At 37.8% G+C, this 19,239-nt stretch overlaps 1 protein-coding gene across 2 annotated transcripts in view; it reads right to left on the reverse strand.

The window, feature by feature from the left end:
* LOC120539101 (prosaposin) overlaps window positions 1-8,216 on the reverse strand; it is a 29,945-nt gene extending 21,729 nt beyond the window's left edge. For both annotated transcript variants that reach the window (XM_039768870.1, XM_039768864.1), the window contains exon 1: window positions 8,080-8,216. In XM_039768870.1, coding sequence (XP_039624804.1) covers window positions 8,080-8,113 — 34 coding nt within the window. In that variant the 5' untranslated portion in view covers window positions 8,114-8,216. The remainder of the gene's footprint in view (window positions 1-8,079) is intronic.
* Between the last annotated feature and the right edge of the window lie 11,023 nt (window positions 8,217-19,239).

Genomic DNA, 19,239 nt, shown 5'->3' on the forward strand with positions numbered 1-19,239 from the left:
AAAAATAAATAAATAAAATTTAGGCAGCACAGGTCAGTTCAGAGAAATACTACAGCATGATCTACTAAACAAACAGCATTCTAAACATTGTGACAGTAATGTGACCATTAGCACACATGCCATATATATTATAGTATAGTATACAAATAAGCTTTCCAGTGCTAATAATGGTTATAATCTAGACAATCCATTTTTTGTAATTTTTTTAACACTGTCTCAGCTGGGTAATTCAGCTTCTTCTTTAAGCTGCTCCTAATAAGGGGTTGCTACATGCAGATCATCTGTCTCCATCTATCCCGTCCTTTAAAATCATTTTATGTCACACCAACTGCTTTCATATCTTCCCACACCACATTCTTAAACCTCCTCTTTACACCTTGCCTGGCAGTCCCAAACAATATTTTTTCCTGATGTACACATCATTTCTCCTCTGCACATGCCTAAGCCATCTCAATCGAGCCTCTCTCACTTGGCCACCAAATGGTCATACCTGCGTGATCCCTCTAACAAATTCATTTCTAATCCTGAATGCCTGCATTACTTGGAGTGAATATCGTAGCATCTTCAACTCTGCCACCCAGCTCTGCCTGCTGTCTTTTCATCAGTGCCACAATCTCCAAAAAATAAACATAGCTGGTCTCAACTATTTTACAGAACTTCCCTTTCACTCTTGCAGATACTCGATCACAGATCATCGCTCTCCTCCACCCAGTCCACCCTGCCTGCACTCTTCTTCACCTATCTATCACACTCCACATTGGTTTGGACTGTTTATCCCAAGTATTTAAATTCATCTACCTTCGCCACCTCTGCTTCTTGCAGCCACACACACACACACAGTTTTACTCCTAGCAACTCTTATTCCCCTTCTCTCCAGTGTAAACTTCAACCTCTCCATATTCACCTTAACCTGCTGTCTACTCTCACTGCATATCACAATGTCATCCACAAACATTGCAGCCCATGTACACTCGTCTGACCTTATCTGTCAACCCATCCATCACCAGTGTAAATACAAAAGTGATCAGAGCAGATCCTAGATTTAATTCCACTCTATCCTTGAGCCAGATAGTCATTCCAACCACACACCTCACCCTGTCACATGGTCCTCCTACATATCATGTACCACTCTCATATTTCTGCTATTCCCAGCTTCCTCATACTGTACCCTAACTCCTCCAATGGCACCCCATCATACACTTTCTCCAAGTCCACAAACACAAAGTACAGAGAAGGTCATAAGGAATTGCTTTAAGTGCTTCATCAACACTCTTAAAGTAAAATCACATCTACAGTACTTTTCGCAGACATGAAATCATATTGCTGCTCACAGATCACACTACCTGCCCTATCAGTCTAGCATCCATCACTCTTTCCCATATCTTCATGTTGTGGCCGATCAACTTTATACCAGTGTGGTTACTGCACATCTATACATCTCCCTTATTCGTGAAAGCTGGTACTAATACTTCTCACACACACATATTATATTTATATTTATACACACATACATATATCACTTCAGCCTTGCTGATCCCCACTACTTCATAATGTACTCTCTCTACGTCATCCACCCATTCTCATTTATCCATGAAAAGTACTCCTTCCAGCTTTTCAGTATACTCACCCTACTTGTCAGCAACTTTCCACTTGCATCCTTTATCACTCTGACTTGCAGCACATCCTTGCCCACTCAGTCCCTCTGTTTGTCCAATTAACAGAAGTACCTTTCTCCTTCCTTTGTCTAGCTTCTCAAATGGCTCATCATGCACCTTTTCCTTAGCCTTTGCCACCCCTCGCTTGACCTTTTAGTGCATCTCTTTGCACACCTGTCTACTTTAGTCTCCCCTTTGGTTAACCCAATTTTTTTCTCTAACCTCTCCAGGCTTTCCTGTACTTCCTCATTCCACCACCAAGTGTCTAGCTGGGTAATTCAGCTAGAAGGACAATTTTTTTTTTTTTGCAATAACAAGGAAATGTCATCTATGATTACCTCATTTCATATGACACAGTGCTCATGTATCAGATTCTGAATCACAGCAGTACCTCAGAATTGCACTTACGCTGAGAAGGCTCAACATTTTTTTCCTTCAAAAGAGGGAGGGGGAAGAGAAAAAAAAAAAGGAACACCCCACCCACACAATGGGGTAAAAATTGTTTCAGTGATATGTATCTAAAGTAGGACAGTTTGTCGGATGGGCAGCAAGTAGGTTTGAACATGAGACAGAGGAAGCAAAACAAAAATGTTGAAGTTTCAAGTAGTCATATGTAAAGGACACAGAAACCTTGGGACCTCTGGTTTCTCTGGTCATACGGATTCTAGATGAATCGACATAATATACATACAAAATGGCAATTTTAGCCAGGCAGAAACACAAATACATAAAATTTTAAAATGCTACATTTATATAGTGCTTTTCAATTCCACTTTAATGAGTAGTGTTGTCAGAAGCTTATTATTTCCTATTGATTCCACTATAACAAAAACAGACCTTTTACTCTGTAGGGAAAAAGGTTTCGAATGGCACAACATGTGACCACCACTGGTAATAATAAAAATAAAGCACCACATCAAATATTGAAACAACTGTTGCCAGTAAAGAGCAGTGTTAAAGACAGATACCAAGATGAAAAACTGCAAGCTTCATGATACCATGCACATATTGACATCATAACTTTGAAAACAAAGTGTAAAACAAAATGCTTTCAACTACTGTCGATTTTTTTCTTTCAAAATTACAATTGCAGCCACAGGAAAAAGTGTGATTTGTTAATAGTAAATTACATGGGTTTCAAGATTAAGTGGTTTCTTTAGATACAGGGTAACTTAACTTGTACACATTTTCAAACCCAAACACAGGGTTATAAGGAAAAATGGGGAAAAACACTAGAGAGCAGGGTTCATCACAGCTCCTACACACAGCTGGAAATTAACCTAATCTGCATCTTTCGGGAGGAGGCAGGAAAGCTAACAAATGAGAACAGGAATCAAACACTGAACATCAAAACCGAGACAACACCACAAGCCTCTGCATAAATTCCTGTGTAACTTGTGTTTATTCAAATGTGTTAAACCCGACAACAAAAAAAATAAATAAAAAAACTTATATACTGCTCAAAAGAATTAAAGGAACACTTTTTAATCAGAGTATAGCATAAAGTCAATGAAACTTATGGGATATTAATCTGGTCAGTTAAGTAGCAGAGGGGGTTGTAAATCAGTTTCAGATGCTGTGGTGTTAATGAAATTAACAACAGATGCACTAGAGGGGCAACAATGAGATGCCCCCCAAAACAGGAATGGTTTAACAGGTGGAGGCCACTGACATTTTTCCCTCCTCATCTTTTCTGACTGTTTCTTCACTAGTTTTGCATTTGGCTACAGTCAGTGTCACTACTGGTAGCATGAGGCGATACCTGGACCCTACAGAGGTTGCACAGGTATTCCAACTTCTCCAGGATGGCACATCAATACGTGTCATTGCCAGAAGGTTTGCTGTGTCTCCCTGCACAGTCTCAAGGGCATGGAGGAGATTCTAGGAGACAAGCAGTTACTCTAGGAGAGCTGGAGAGGGCCATAGAAGGTTCATAACCCATCAGCAGGACCAGTATCTGCTCCTTTGGGAAAGGAGGAACAGGATGAGCACTGCCAGAGCCCTACAAAATGACCTCCAGCAGGCCACTGGTGTGAATGTCTCTGACCAAACAACCAGAAAGACTTCATGAGGGTGACCCAAGGGCCCCATGTCCTCTAATGGGCCCTGAGCTCACTGCCCAGCAGCATGCAGCTCAATTGGCATTCGCCATATAATACCAGAATTGGCAGATGCACCACTGGTGCCCTGTGCTTTTTACAGATGAGCAGGTTCACCCTGAGCACGTGACAGAAGTGAAAGGGTCTGGAGAAGCCATGGAGAACATTATGCTGCCTGTAACATCATTCAGCATGAGCAGTTTGGTGGTAGGTTAATGATTGTCTGGGGAGGCATATCCATGGAGGGTCACACAGACCGCTACAGGCTTGACAAAGGCACCTTGGCTGCCATTAGGTATCAGGATGAAATCCTTGGACCCATTGTCAGACCCTATGCTGGTACAGTGGCTCCTGGTGCACGACAATTCCTGGCCTCATGTGGTGAGAGTATGCAGGCAGTTCCTGGAGGATGAAGGAATTGATACCATTGACTGGCCACCACACTTTCCTGACCTAAATCCAATAGAACACCTCTGGGACATTATGTTTTAGTCCATCCAATGCCACCAGGTTGCACCTCAGACTGTCCAGGAGCTCAGTGATGCCCTGGTCCAGATCTGGGAGGAGATCCCCACAACACCATCTGTCATCTCATTAGAAGCATGCACCGATGTTGTCAGGCATGTATACAAGAACACAGGGGCCATACAAAGTGCTGCGTACAATTTTGAGTTGCTGCAATTAAATTTTGGCAAAATGGACTAGACTGCCACAATTTTTTCACTCTGATTTTTGGGGCGTCTTTGAATTCAGGGCTCTGTAGGTTGATCATTTTTATTTCCATCAAACGATGTGGCATCCTTTCGTTCCTAACACATTACCCAGTCTATATCAATATAGATATCCAGGAGGATTTCTTTTTCCGCATTGAGATCTGATGTGTTTTCAAAGTGTTCCTTTAATTTTTTTGAGCAGTATATATTGTTTAGGCTACTGACAATAGGGGAGAAAAATGAGTCTAGATGTAAAGTGGTGGCTGTATGTACTGTATATGGTTGTACATACAAGTACACCAATTTACAAAATGATGAATTAGTAATTGAATTTAAAATTACAAGGCAATATCCAGAATGACATCTACAGAGTGCTGCTGCAGATGCACATAACAGCACAGAAAGTGTAAAAAAACAGCATGCAAAATGTAACGTATATAAAACAGGACTAACAGCCAAGGGGAGGAATACTTAATGGCCCTTTTATCAAAGCCTAGCCATATACGTGAACATCAAGTCACAGACAGGTGAAATAAATGGCTTCCTTCATATAATAAATTTAACAGTCTGTTGGGCTATATGTCTTCAAAGTTCCCCATTTTTAAGTTCAAGAGTACAGTTTCAACTTCAAAAGTACAAATAAACTTTTTAAAAAGAGAGTTTGAGACCCCACCCCAACAACAAAAAGAGGAAGATTATATCTGTTGCGACTTTCACTTCCCTTGAAATAAGATGGAAGTTCAAATCAAATACAAAAAAGTTCATTAAATAGAACAGATAATGCTCAAAGAAGAAGCAGTATTCACTTATAAACTGAGCACTACTGTAAATATAAAAAAAAAAAAAAAAAGACAAGCTGGTCAGAGGAGTACAATGCTACCCACAATTTGACCTACTTCCGAGTTCTGCATCAGTACACCTGAAAGCATTTATAAAAAATAAAAAAAATATATATATTTATTATTATTATTATTATTAAATGCTGGTACCAAAGTCTGTACAGTGAAAACACCTTCTTTAAGTGTTTAATGCCCGAGACACTTCAAAGCCATTCTCCAGCAAGCCCAAAATAAAGCTACTCAGTTAATACAATCACTATTAAGCATGGTGCTACCATTTTGTTAATGAAATTTAAACAAAATGCACTTTTTAATAACAGTCAAGTCATCTTGGAAAACTCTGGATGAACATTGAAAAAAAGGATTGCATAACTACTACTAGCAGAAACTATTTTAATTTTGCAATCTCCAAGAGCAGAGTAGCACCTACCTCACTTTAAAAACCAGCCGATAAAATCAGAAACGAAGTTTAGTATATGGGTTCAAACTTTTGAGGAGAAAAAAAAAAAAAAAGTTCTCCCTTAGGTCTCACAATAACCCATAAGCAGAAACTAGTATGGATCACCCCTTGCCTTCAGGCACCATTAAAGATAAAAATCTGTTGGCTCAGGAATAACTCAGAAATAATATAGTCAAGCATAACTGTTGGGGGAGGAAACAAAAACCACACACAACATACACCTTCAAAATAAAATCATACTACTTATTGGTCACAAGACGATTAAGTGAGTTTCATGTCAATGATTTTCAACAAGTGGTGATAAGATAATGAAATCAAGAACAAAATCAAAGGTGACGCAAAGATTACACAATAAGTATATCACAAGAATATCTGATCACAACAAGATCTAGCAAAAACTCAGATTTGAACCAAGGTTCACAAGGACAGCCTGCCATGATGTACAGTACAAGATCACCCTGCTTCATTATAAACACTGGTCAAAATGTTATGCAACTAAAGATCAGCTTAGTTGTTCAAAGTTGCAAGTAACTATTTCATTTTTTACATAAATACTTTACATGTCTTTGCAGCTGAACACAGTCTCAAGGAGGATGCATCTAGATTACACAAAACATAAAAACCTGAAGGTGTCCAACAGATCAAACCCCTTCTTAGGAAGGACTTTACTCACATTCTCTAAAACCTTCTTCAAAATTCAGGGTTGTAAACAGCCAGAGTCTAATCTGGCAGTGCTGGACACAAAGCAGAAACAATCACAGACAGGGCATCACTAAATTAGACAATACATTAATGCAAACCAAGGCCATAAAACAGTCACACCCAACTTGCACAGCTTTTTTGAATGGGGTGCAATGGGAAGAGTACCCGTTGGGAAACCTCACAAAGACATGGCGAGAATATGCCAAGACAGTTCACCAAGACAAAGGCCAGGTGATAGACACCAAACCTGGATTGTTTGAATCATGAAGCAGTGCTATACCCCTCTGTACTACTGTACAGTACTGTTCTAAAACAGCTTATTACACAACATCTTAGATTAAACATTATTTTGACTCAGAGGCCACTACAACATCTACTGCAACAGACAATCACAACTTCACAGATTAAACTGTGTGTATTTAATTTAGTAAAAGGACCATTACAACAGTGCTACACCTTTAGATCATAGGGCAAGCATTTAAATTGACAGGAATGTCACAAGAGACACCTCAAGCTGTAGTAAAAACACCAATCCATGATGCACTGCATACGTCTGAGACTTATATCCATGCCCATGGCAAAAATTATAAAGCAAACACTATTAATCTGTAGCATGTAAATAATGCTTATAATACTAAACATGTTGAACAAAAATAAAACTAACCTGCACATGTGGGGGGGAGGGGGTTGGGGACGACACCCACTAACCTTTATTACAGAGGCGTTAACTAAACTAGACAAACGAATGGAAAAACTGGGTAGTAATAAGCATTCATTCGTCCATCCACCCACCCAAATTGTTAACCCTCTGACCAAGGGCTCAGTTACGAGGAAGCTGGAGCCAATTCCAGTCAGCACAGGACACAAATCAGGAACAATCCCAGGTAAGCAAGCACATACACTCTCTCTGACACTGTCATGCGACAGTTTACCGAACACGCTTACGGGAAGAACGTGCAAACGCAGAGACCAACTAGAACGTGTACATCGGTATCTCTACGAGGCAAAATCGCCAGCGCTGCGCAACCATGCTGCTCTAGTAGCAAAACAAATTTACCAACTTGGTTGTTTATCCTTTTACACTTCAGGGAAAGGATAAGTTTTCAATCAAATTCTATTTTATAATAAATAACCTTTTACGGAGGGGAAATTGCTTTTTACAGCAAACTGCAATTACCTAAAACTCACAAGTCCCCCTTTTACTAAATTATCTGTTTAGATTATACCTGTGTATGTGTATTAGTTAGAATTGTACAGGATGACGAGAGGAGAGCTGTTAAACTTTAACTTACCAACTTCCTATAAATTGACTAACGATACTAAACAAGAACAGCGGTACTCAAATACGTCAAGCGCCAGGATGAATTGGCATTTTTCGCACGACTCAATCTTACTTGACTATAGCAACCTCCGGAGGGATACAGTTAACTTATTACAGTGCCCAACGCTAGAACGCAACAAACTTTCACATCCGTTTTATCCCCCAGACCCATTTTGAGTCACAAAGCCGGCTGTATGACAAAGGCCGGAACGCGTTAAAAAAAACATGCGTTGAAGAATAATAAATCCTGGTAGATTATTTTGGTTTACCGACAACATTCAGTGTCATACCTGTTGAAACAAGTAACAAAATGAACGGAAGCATAGCTGATTCCTTGACGATCACAGCACCGACTTTGTTTTCGTCTTTGAAGAAACGCAGCTGCAATGCAGAGCGGCTTTCAGCTGACTATTTCACTGTAGCTATCACGTGATTGATACCGTGACGCAACAGGCGTGACCAGTCAGGTGATGAGGGTAACTAACACAATAAGCGGTGCTAGAACGGGACTTTAGGGAGGTGGCCATAAAGTATAAAACGTGTAGGTGGTACATCATTGTCAAAATACATAATCTTGGGTTTTCTTAGCAGTTACTTTAATTTGCTACGTGTCCCAAAGTAGTTTTTTATGCCCACGGAAGTCATAAGTGCTTCTTTGCCTTACTGGTCTTATGTCATAGAAAGCATATCACTAAATCTATATGTGTATTTTTTCCGTGTATACAAAGGTGAGATTAAACACGCATGCTTTTAGTTTAGGGGGATATCGCAGTCTCACCATCGATACGATGTGTATGGGAGCTACAGGGACAGTGATCGATTTTTTAACTTCGGAGTAGATTTGTATACTTATTATAAAGTGTTGCGGAGACTCAACAACTAAAATTCTGAACAGGAACCAGTCCTGAAGAAGGCCCACAAGCTGCAATTTGCGGCACGGTGGCGCAGTGGATAGCGCTGCTGCCTCGCAGTTAGGAGACCCGGGTTCACTTTCCAGGTCCTCCCTGTGTGGAGTTTGCATGTTCCCAGGTCCTCCGGGTGCTCCGGTTTCATCCCACAGTCCAAAGACATGCAGGTTAGGTGGATTGGCGATTCTAAATTGGCCCTAGTGTGTGCTGTTTGTGTGTGTCCTGCGGTGGGTTGACACCCTGCCCAGGATTCGTTCGTGCCTTGTGTTGGCTGGGATTGGCTCCAGCAGACCCCAGTTACCCTGTGTTTGGATTTAGCGGGTTGGAAAATGGATGGATGGATGAATAAGTGAGAATTCTGTAGTAGAGTAGTGTACGCACATTCCTAAATAAACAGTAGGATGGAAAAGTACATTCTTAATAATGCGATTGAAAAAGCATTGAGTCACCAGTTCTCGTTTTAGGCATTTAAGCTGCATATAACAGACTCTTGTATTGGATTATTTCTGAATATACTGGTACACTGGTATGGAAAAAAAAAGTTTTGGTCAAAAAATGTTTGGTGTTTTTCATTGATTTGAGGGTGCCAACTATTCGAAGAGCTATATTGAGATGAAACTAATGTATTTTTTATTTTTCAATTATTTAGACTTGTAAAAAAATAAAATTGCACATATAATTGATTTAAATATAATTAATACTTACAAAAATAGTGATTTGGTACTTTTTTCTCCCACTTATATGACCATCAGATTTCTGTTCACAAAGACTCACTCCACTTTACACTATAACTTCTCTTCATTGATGGGTTGTTCTGCTGAAACCTCACTCAAATGTACAGCAGAGATTACTGTTATGCTTTCAGGAAAATAATGCAAATGAACTTAAACAAAAATTGAACTTTATTGTCAGGCAGCATTTATTGCAAGGGACTTCCCTTGGTGTTAAATCCATACACATAACAAGGTAAATATAATTAAACACAATATACAATACAATATATGATACCACCACATTACAGTACTAGTAAAAAACAAGTGCACAAAATACAAATGTATACAACAATAAAATAGAATTGCACTCCTGCCTAGTAATATATCAAGTCAGTCCCTTTAATATGAAAATAAACCAAATAGAGATAAAAATATAATTTAGATAGGTTGGAGGAGTTTAGAAATTTAGGAAAAGATAGAGGTGAATAAGAGATACTGTAGTGTTTAACCATAGAAGGAAAGAGCACCACTGATGCGATGTTTTCTCTGAGGGTGTTGATGGAGAAGTATAGAGAAGCCCAGAAGTAGTTGCATTGCGTCTTTGTGGACCTGGAGAAAGCATATGACAGGGTGCCTCAAGAGGAGTTGTGGTATTGTATGAGGAAGTCGGGAGTGGCAGAGAAGTATGTAAGAGTTGTATGGGATATGTACAAGGGAAGTGTGAAAGTGGTGAAAACTGTAGTAGGAGTGACGGATGCATTCAATGTGGAGGTGGGATTACATCTGGGATCGGCTCTGAGCCCTTTCTTATTTGCAATGGTGATGGACAGGTTGACAGACGAGATTACACAGGAGTCCCCGTGGACTATGATGTTTGCTGATGACATTGTGATGTGCAGTGAGAGTAAGGAGCAGGTCGTGGAGACCCTGGAGAGGTGGAGATATGCTCTAGAGAGGAGAGGAATGAAGGTCAGTAAGAACAAGACAGAATACATGTGTGTGAATGAGAGGGAGGTCAGAGGAATGGTGAGGATGCAAGGAGTAAAGATGGTGAAGGTGGATGAGTTTAAATACTTGGGATCAACAATTCAGAATAATGGGGATTGTGAAAGAGAGGTGAAAAAGAGAGTGCGGGCAGGGTGGAATGGGTGAAGAAGAGTGTTCAGGAGTGGTTTTTGACAGACGGGTATCAGCAAGAGTGAAAGGGAAGGTCTATAGGACAGTACTGGGACCAGCTATGTTGTATGGGTTAGAGACGGTGGCACTGACCAGAAAGCAGAAAACAGAGCTGGAGGTGGCAGAGTTAAAGATGATAAGATTTGCACTGGATGTGACAATGATGGACAGGATTAGAAATGAGTACATTAGAGCGTCAGCTCAAGTGGGACAGTTGGGAGACAAAGTCAGAGAGGCGAGATTGCATTGGTTTGGAAACATGCATAGCAGAGATGCTAGGAACATTGGGAAAAGGATGTTAAGGATAAATCTGCCAGGCAAGAGGAAGGCCTAAGAGAAGGTTTATGGATGTGGTGAGAGAGGACATGCAGGTGGTGGGTATAACAGACCAAGATGTAGAAGACAGGACAATATGGAAGAAGATGATCAACAGGAGCAGCCGAAAGTAGAAGTTTAACCATAGAAGGAAAGACAACGTTATGTCTAGTAGTTCTTGTCATTAGTAAACAGTACATTTCCTCATTAGTAATAACAGAAAGAGATGGACACTTGGGTTAGTGTAGTCTTTTATTACATTTTTGTCTTCCTTACCAATAATCTATACAGGACCCCAATGGGGTCCAGTTTAAGGCTTATCTTCTGTCCGAATAACACACTGCAGTTTGTGTTTTGAGTGAGCAAAGGCATTGTCATATCAGACTTTTATGAAGAAAGTGAGGATGCTTTCAATTAAGGCTCAATAAAACTGTACTAACACTGACTGTGACAAGTTAAAGTTTTTAAGTAGATGGAGAAAAAACATGATGCTGCTAATCATTTTTAATAACAGAAGTTATGTCTTCATCCCAGATCAGATTGTGCATGATAGTTGGGCCAAGAAATATGAATTATTTCACTCCGTTCAGAGTGAAGAAGGGATGTAGGAGGTGAGGAGTGTCTCGTAAAATTCACCATCATTTATACTGTTTTCAGGGAATCTGAGATTATATTTTTGAATGTACACTAACTGGTCAGTCAGTTGTTGCTCTTCCTTCCAATATGGCGACTCATCAGGCCAATTGAGGTGATGTCATCAGCAAACTTCAGCAGATTAACAGATGGGTAATTAGAGGTGCAGTCATTGGTGTACCAAAAAAAAAAGAAACTAAATGATCCAGAGACATGTAGCATAGTCCACATTTATACTGAAAAGTTTGCTGTGAAGAAACTATGGTATGACTGTATTAAATACAGAACTGAAATCCAGAAACAAGATCCTGGCCTAAATAGCTGGAAAGTATAAATACTACAAGATAGATGACCTATTGTCATGGTAGGCAAACTGTAGTAGATCAAGGAGAGAATTTGTAACAAATTCTGATGTCTCATTATTACAGAGGTCAGTACCTCTGGCCTGTAATCATTTAGAATGTGGAAGTATATTGCTTCTAGGTGCAGAAATGACTATATATTCCTTGAAACAGGCAAGGACTTTACATTTAGCCAAAAACTGAATGAAATTAATGTAAAGACAGGTGCTATCTGATCAGAACAATGTCAATGTCAAAGTCAAAGCGAACTTTATTGTCATCTCAACCATATACAAGTATACAGATAGACGAAAATTGTGAAGTTCAGCGTCCACAACGTAACAACATGAAGTGCAAATAAAAAATTTTAATTAAATTAAAAATACAATTAAAATTTAAATTTAAAGTTAAAACACAAACAAGACAAGACAAGACATTGTGCAAGACAAGATTGATGCAATGTATGATATTAATTGTTGACATTAATCAATGTCCTAATTGTTAAAGAAAAAAATGTTACCTGGACCTTGAGCTTTACAATGAGATTGAAGGAAATGGATTTTTACATGAATCCGATATAATGGGGTATGATCAGCAAGCTGTATTTAATAAAAACATTTAATTCAAGTTGGTTGTATTATCATTATTATTATTTTTATTATAAAGTTGTTCTCCCAGGGTTAGAATAGTTCTTTTCCTACTAATAACATTTCATTTTGTTTAACAAACACTCTGGCAAAAACTGAAATTGCAAGACCAGATCACTAGGTGTCTGCAGATATATCCAGAGCTTCAGCATGGAAGAGAAGCTAAAAGGTACGGTTGTAAGAAAACAAATCCTTAATTTTCTAACTGTAAAAGACTGCAAAAGTAGAAACAAATATTGAAAATATTAGTTACTAACAAAACAAAACTGGGGGAAAAATAGAGAAATGGTTAAAACAGTACATTATTTTCCTTGACCAGTTATAATTATTTCTTATAATGTCATCAACTACTACTTTAATATTGTCCCTCATGACAGTTTTGTTGAATATTATATATTGATTTACCATCATACCATTTACCTTACTGATTTTCAGTACAAATGTTTGTGCTGTAGGTTTGTAGAACAGATGACATTTAGATGTTTTTTATGGGTTATGAATAAAGAAAGTGCCCTAAATGGAGAGTAAAATCCACTAGTGTTTGGCGGGTCAAAACTTAAATGAAGGATATGGCACTGTTCAAAATAAGTAACAACTGTGCAAAAATGGGACATTTGAAGGGTAGGACACTTTACTAAGGGAATTCAGATTTCTGTTATGAAAAAGTAATATTTAGTGTTTTTGGGCTGTGAACAGACTACCATAAATGCAATAATAAAGTCGAAGGTAGGTCACAACTGACCCAAAAGACACGGCAGGGACCCAAAAAAAAAACACTGGGGCTATACAAATTATGGGATGTTTACATTTTGTTTATTAATTGACAGAAATGTTGTAAAAGTCACAAGGAATTATCCTGCAGAGATGCAATTTAGGGAGATTTTACTGTTTTGAAACACAAAATCAGGTGAAATTTCACCAAAAGACATTAAAAAGCAGACAAAAAATACAATCAGTTTTTATAATTTGAGAGATATTGTATCATTGGATGTGTTAAGATAGCTTGTCTGTCTGTAATGTTACAATGTTAATCAGATGGAAAAACATTCAGGGTACTAATGGGTGCCTTAAAGGATGAGTTCTGTATTTTTCAAGTCAAAGTTTTTTTCACAGATATGCTAAATATGTTATAAAGTTATGAATTCATCCATTTTTCTAAGCCAAGAAAGTTATTCAGCATTACACATACACATTGTAGAAATAGGTTATGCATAGGTTAGGTAGAATAGGATATGCATGTCATTTTTTGAACAAAAACAACACCAATATTTTGAGATTCAGCCATTTTAAATGAAGACCAGCTGTGTGCACTTTTTACACAACAACCTTTCACCCCTAGAGCCATGGTTTCCTCATGAAAGACAAAATCATAGCAAACTATTTGTTCCATGTGTTGATTTACTTATGCATTTATGTGAGAACTCCTCCCTGGAAGGCCAGTGGTATCTTAGAAGAAAACAGAAAACATTTCCTTACCTGAAGAAAAATAGTACCAGGAATATGCGTTATCCCTTTTGTTGTTACAAATATGCACCGAAAGAATGGATAACATATTTTCTTTCGTCCCTTCAAACAGGCCATATTTGGAACGTTTTTATGCTTTTTATTTTCTGGTGGAGCCCCATGCCCCATAAGTTACATTATAAAATGCTAGGACTGGCTATGGATTTTTTTTTAATTTATAGAAAAACAATTAACTTTAGAACACATAGCAAATACATTTGTACCATTTTTGCGAATAAATAACTTTGACTTGAAAAACACCAAACTTATCCTTTAAGGGTCACAAATTAACAGGCCTGGGACAAGGGTAGAAGGATGGTCAGCTGACAGAGGTGGTCATTGCACACTGGATAGTAAATACAGGCTTCAGAGGACCAACTGCACAAAACTGTTCTACCTAGCATTACGTATTATAAAACATTATTATCCACCATCTGCATGATATTAACCCATTCAACCAAATTCTGTCACAATGTCTTTATCTGGCACCAAAAGAAAAGACGTGTATAGTCTCATGAAACACTGCATTGAATAACATAGTGTGTCTGACTTTTCTTCAGTAAAGAGTTCCTCTCAGTATAGGGCAGAGTGATAGGTGACATCAAGTACATACAAGGTCTGTATGAAGGGCTCTTCCAGAAATGATCATTATCAAAAATCACAAGTCACAGAGTAAGTGCTGCCTATCATGGTTTTCACTGGTTTTAGTAACATCACAATGACTGAGTGGCTTGCCAGCTTCCCTGAAATAAACTTAGGCAGTGTTATATGGGACATTGTTGGGAGAAGTTAGGACTCTTCTAGTCAAAACTATGGCTCAGCAAGACAAGAAAATGTCACACAATAACATCCCTAGGAAAGTATCCAAAATGTTTATTGACTCATAACTGTGTTTCTTTCAAATGTGTTATTCACCTAATACTGGACATGATACATATTGGCATTTTTGTATAACAGTCTGTTGGTTAACCTGCAAGGCACCTTCTGCACATAGCTGATTCAACCAGGGGGGCACTACTAGAGGTCTTTCTGACAGCTTTTAAACATTAATTTAATGTTAAAACATAACATATGTCTAAACTTTATATTCTGCCGCATTAATTCTTTTTAGTTTAAATTATTTTAATGCTAACTTTAATGACATAGTGGACATAGTGTGCGGTAAGGTTCATGGCTGGTAGGGCACAGACTCCTTCAGAGTCAGATTTACAAATATATGAACCCACAAGAGTAGCTTATTCACTATTCAGTTAGCAGCATATACAGTACATTGACTACTGGTTATGATTCATATCTCATCAGCATTCTTTACACACACATAGGTAAGGTACATATTTGGCTAAGAAAGAACATTACATGTATAGTGTCCAGAGAGAGCGGAGAGAGTGCATTTGCTCTGCACCCTCCATGTGTTCTAAATTTTCCATTACAATTCCACAATTCATACTCATTCAATACAAATTAAAGTATTGAGTGGTGTACAAAAAAAAAAAAACAGATTTCAATTCTGACCTTGATTGAAATTTTTAGTTATTTTAGCTTTTAATTCTGATACTTTAATCAATTTTAATACAGAATGTTCAAAATAAGGATAACAAGAAAAACAACAGAATATTTGAAAATTTAGTTTTTAAATATTGGATTGTTTTTTCTTAGTCTGATCCAATTTTTTATAAAACTGAAAACCATTTATGGTCTTACCTTTATCTGTAAACTAAGTCCATGCGCCTATCCTTCTCCACGAAAATCTCCATCACTTTCTTGTAAAATTCCTTTTTATTTTCTTTTTTTTATTTTATTGATTTTATTGTAATCATATAATATTCCATACAAATAGATCAATTTTTACAAAAATAGGATCAAAAATACATCAACCCCCACCCCTGAGAAAGAGAGTATGGCCAGCAGAGTGAAGCTTAAAGCTAGTAAAAATAAGTAAATAGATGAATTAATAAGTGAATAAAGATAAATGGAGGAGATAAAGAAATGGGGAGAGAATCTGCTTCCTCAGTGCTTTAGAAAGTTATTCTAAAATGTTATTGATCAGATCCTGCCAGGTTTTGAAAAAAATTCTGCACAGATCTTCTACAGTAAGTGAGAATTTGATTGTTTCCAATTTCAAATAGTATATAACATCAGTTACCCACTGACTTAGAATAGGAGAGTTAGGATTCTTCCAGTTGAGCAAGATAAGTCTACGTGCCAATAGTGCAGTAAAGACAATCACAGTTTGTTTGTCCTTCTCCACTTTAAGCCTATCTGGGAGTGCACCAAACACAGCTGTTAGTTGGTTAGGAGGGATTGTGACACCAAGGCTGTCTGAAAGGCATTTAAAGATTATGGACCAGAATGATGTAATTTGGTGAAGGCCCAAAACATGCATCCCAGTGAGGCTGGAACAGTGAGGCAGTGTTTGCAGGTTGGACCTTGCCCTGGAAACATTTTGGACAATTTTAAATGAGACAGATGTGCTTGATATATCATTTTGAGTTAAATAACTGTATGCTTTGCACATATGCAGCTCGAGTGAATTCTGTGCATTGCTACCTTCCACTCCTTTTCTGAGATATTGAGTGAGAGATCCTTTTCCCACTATCCTCTTGGATCTTTGAACGGGAGGGACTGTAAAATGGTTTTATATATTGCAGAAATGCTGTCTGAGTCCTCGAAACTGATATTGCTCAGTTTTGAGTCCCCCTTATTTTTGTTTAGTTTTTAAAATCTTAATCTTCTATTTTGGCAGTCAGTCAGAACAAAAAATAAAAATAAATGAACCGCTGCAGTGCTCTTGACTTTCTGATTATCACTAACTTATTGGCGCCCAGAGCCTCTGCATAGAAGAGCAGCAGCAACGAGCACCTGTTGGACTCAAATGTGCCCCCTTCGGTGCGGCATGGTACTGTCTGCCTCACTTTGCCTTTTCAATGCGGTTTACTGTCCAATCGGCAAAAGACTAAATATGTCACACACATTCATTAAAAATATCAGCCAGACTGTGGAAATTAGGGTGTATAATAAATGTCTCTGCAAAACATTATAATGGCGACATACAGGGAGACAGCAACAGGCACATGCCAATTGCATGCTTCAGCTCTGCCTCACCTGCCTCCCCTGACTGCACGTCCCTGAGTTGACATATTATTCATGTAATTATCTATATACAGTATGTATGAATCCTCCTTGAGCGTATTCTGTGTAGCTTTTGTGTGTTGGATGCAGTTTCCCTTGCGATTAATAATTTATCTATCTATAGATTCCTATGCTGTTGAAACAATGAAGAACCACAATTTCATTTCTGTTTTATTTTTTGATATGGTATAAAGCTGTTACATGTTTAACTTGGAGAGTGCATACTTGAATATATTACAGAAATGCTGCCTTTCATCTGCCATAGAAGGTTACAATATGATTTATCTAAACCTTTATTAATTGTAATATACTTTATATCAGAGCAAACTGTGAAAGGTGCTAAGTTAAAAAAAGTTAATAAAAGTTTACTTTGAATGACTACAAGGGAAGAACTTGCATTATGGTCATTTTGGTACATGTACAATATGCATTTGACATTTTGAAATCATTGTACCCTAAATGAAATGAGAGGATAAAAAATGGAGAATACAAAGTGTCAAAAAAACAAAACAAAACACAGCTACGCTAAATCTCTAGTTCTTTCTTTACAGGTTTTGACCACTGGGTGTGTCACGTAATGTGGTGTACCCATTTGGCAACTCTGTAGCGTTAGGTTCTGCTGGTACTTTTTATTCATCAGCTTTGTTTTTTTCCCACGTTGTCTTTTAGTAATTTCTTTCTTATATATGATATATTTATATTTTTTCAGCATTTTATTACAAAAGATTTTTTTCCATATTGTGACCAACAGTGAACATCTTTTCATGAACAAAACTACCAGAAAGTCTAATGGGGGATAATCACTTTTATTCCTATATTAAGGGAGTCTTTATTAGCTGTAAAGGGAAAGCATCTCATGAAACACAAAGCCATCTGTAAACTAGACAACATTATCAACAAGCACAGACATAATGAAAACAATAAACAAAATCAATTTTCTGTAAAGGAAATATAATATAATTAACCAAAAGGAGTAAAAATTACATTAAACAAGCACATGTTCCTGGCATGTGTATTACATTACTGTAGTTGCTAAGAACATCCTTTTGTCACATAAGTGCTATAGGCCACATATCAGTTCATAGCATAACAGATATCATCTTATTTATGTGTGAGGAACTACCATTGCATCTTGTCTGAACTTACAGCTGCTCTCCTGAAATTGAATTAATACATTTAAACATTTCAGGTTTTTGGACTTCACTTTTCCAGTTTTTAACTTTTTTTTGTTTGTCTCTAATAAAGATAGTAAAATTGATTGTGCTGATACTTTCTTGTTTACACTTCTGATTCATTGTTATTTTTCCATATTTCCAAATTTTTTCAAATTCTAACACATTTTTTGCCAGTGTATGCTATCCTCTTATGCGTTAACAGACTTATTTGCCACATAAGTATCTTTCTCTATTTATCTTCTCAGTCTTTCTATAGAGCCTAGCTTCTTGATTGTGGGTGTGAGCTTTTGTCCCATTTTTTTTCCTCCTGACTATAAACTCACTGAATTTCGAGTTGACTGACACTCTTTAAGTCCTCCAGGTTAACATTTATAAGCCAAGCTTCAGAATCAATTCAAAGATCAAGGTCACCTCACTGTGACTAGTGTGCACTCAAGTGGTCCCCTCAGCCCTGAATAGCACTTAAAGAACCAGGTCTCCATGAAACCATTCATTGTCAACCTTGGCTGTATGAAAAGTTCTGGCTTCCTGTCCATCATTCCAGACCTCATTCCTAAATAGAAATGTATTTCCTTTTGTCCCAGTACAATGTCCTCTGCCATTCCTTTGTGGCCTCATACTTTTCAATTGTGTTACTTGTCCCTTTATAGCAGGAAAAATTTTTTTTGTTTGTTTTTTTGCACTATAATCGAAAGTACAATAACTGGTCTCATATCCTAGTGAAGATTTTGCAGTCAGGGTAAAATGCACAATTTTAAGGCCTATTGGCTACTGTGGGCCACTGACTTCCCAAACTTTCATTTTTTCTTGCTCTTGTGAATATTGCTATTGGTCTGGCCTGTGTTTCCTTAGTGGTGCCATTATTTCCGGGACTGTCCCTCCAAAAAATGGAGAGGAAACCACACCAGAA

Source organism: Polypterus senegalus, chromosome 1 (genome assembly GCF_016835505.1).
Source record: "Polypterus senegalus isolate Bchr_013 chromosome 1, ASM1683550v1, whole genome shotgun sequence".
In the NCBI taxonomy this organism is placed as follows: domain Eukaryota; kingdom Metazoa; phylum Chordata; class Cladistia; order Polypteriformes; family Polypteridae; genus Polypterus; species Polypterus senegalus.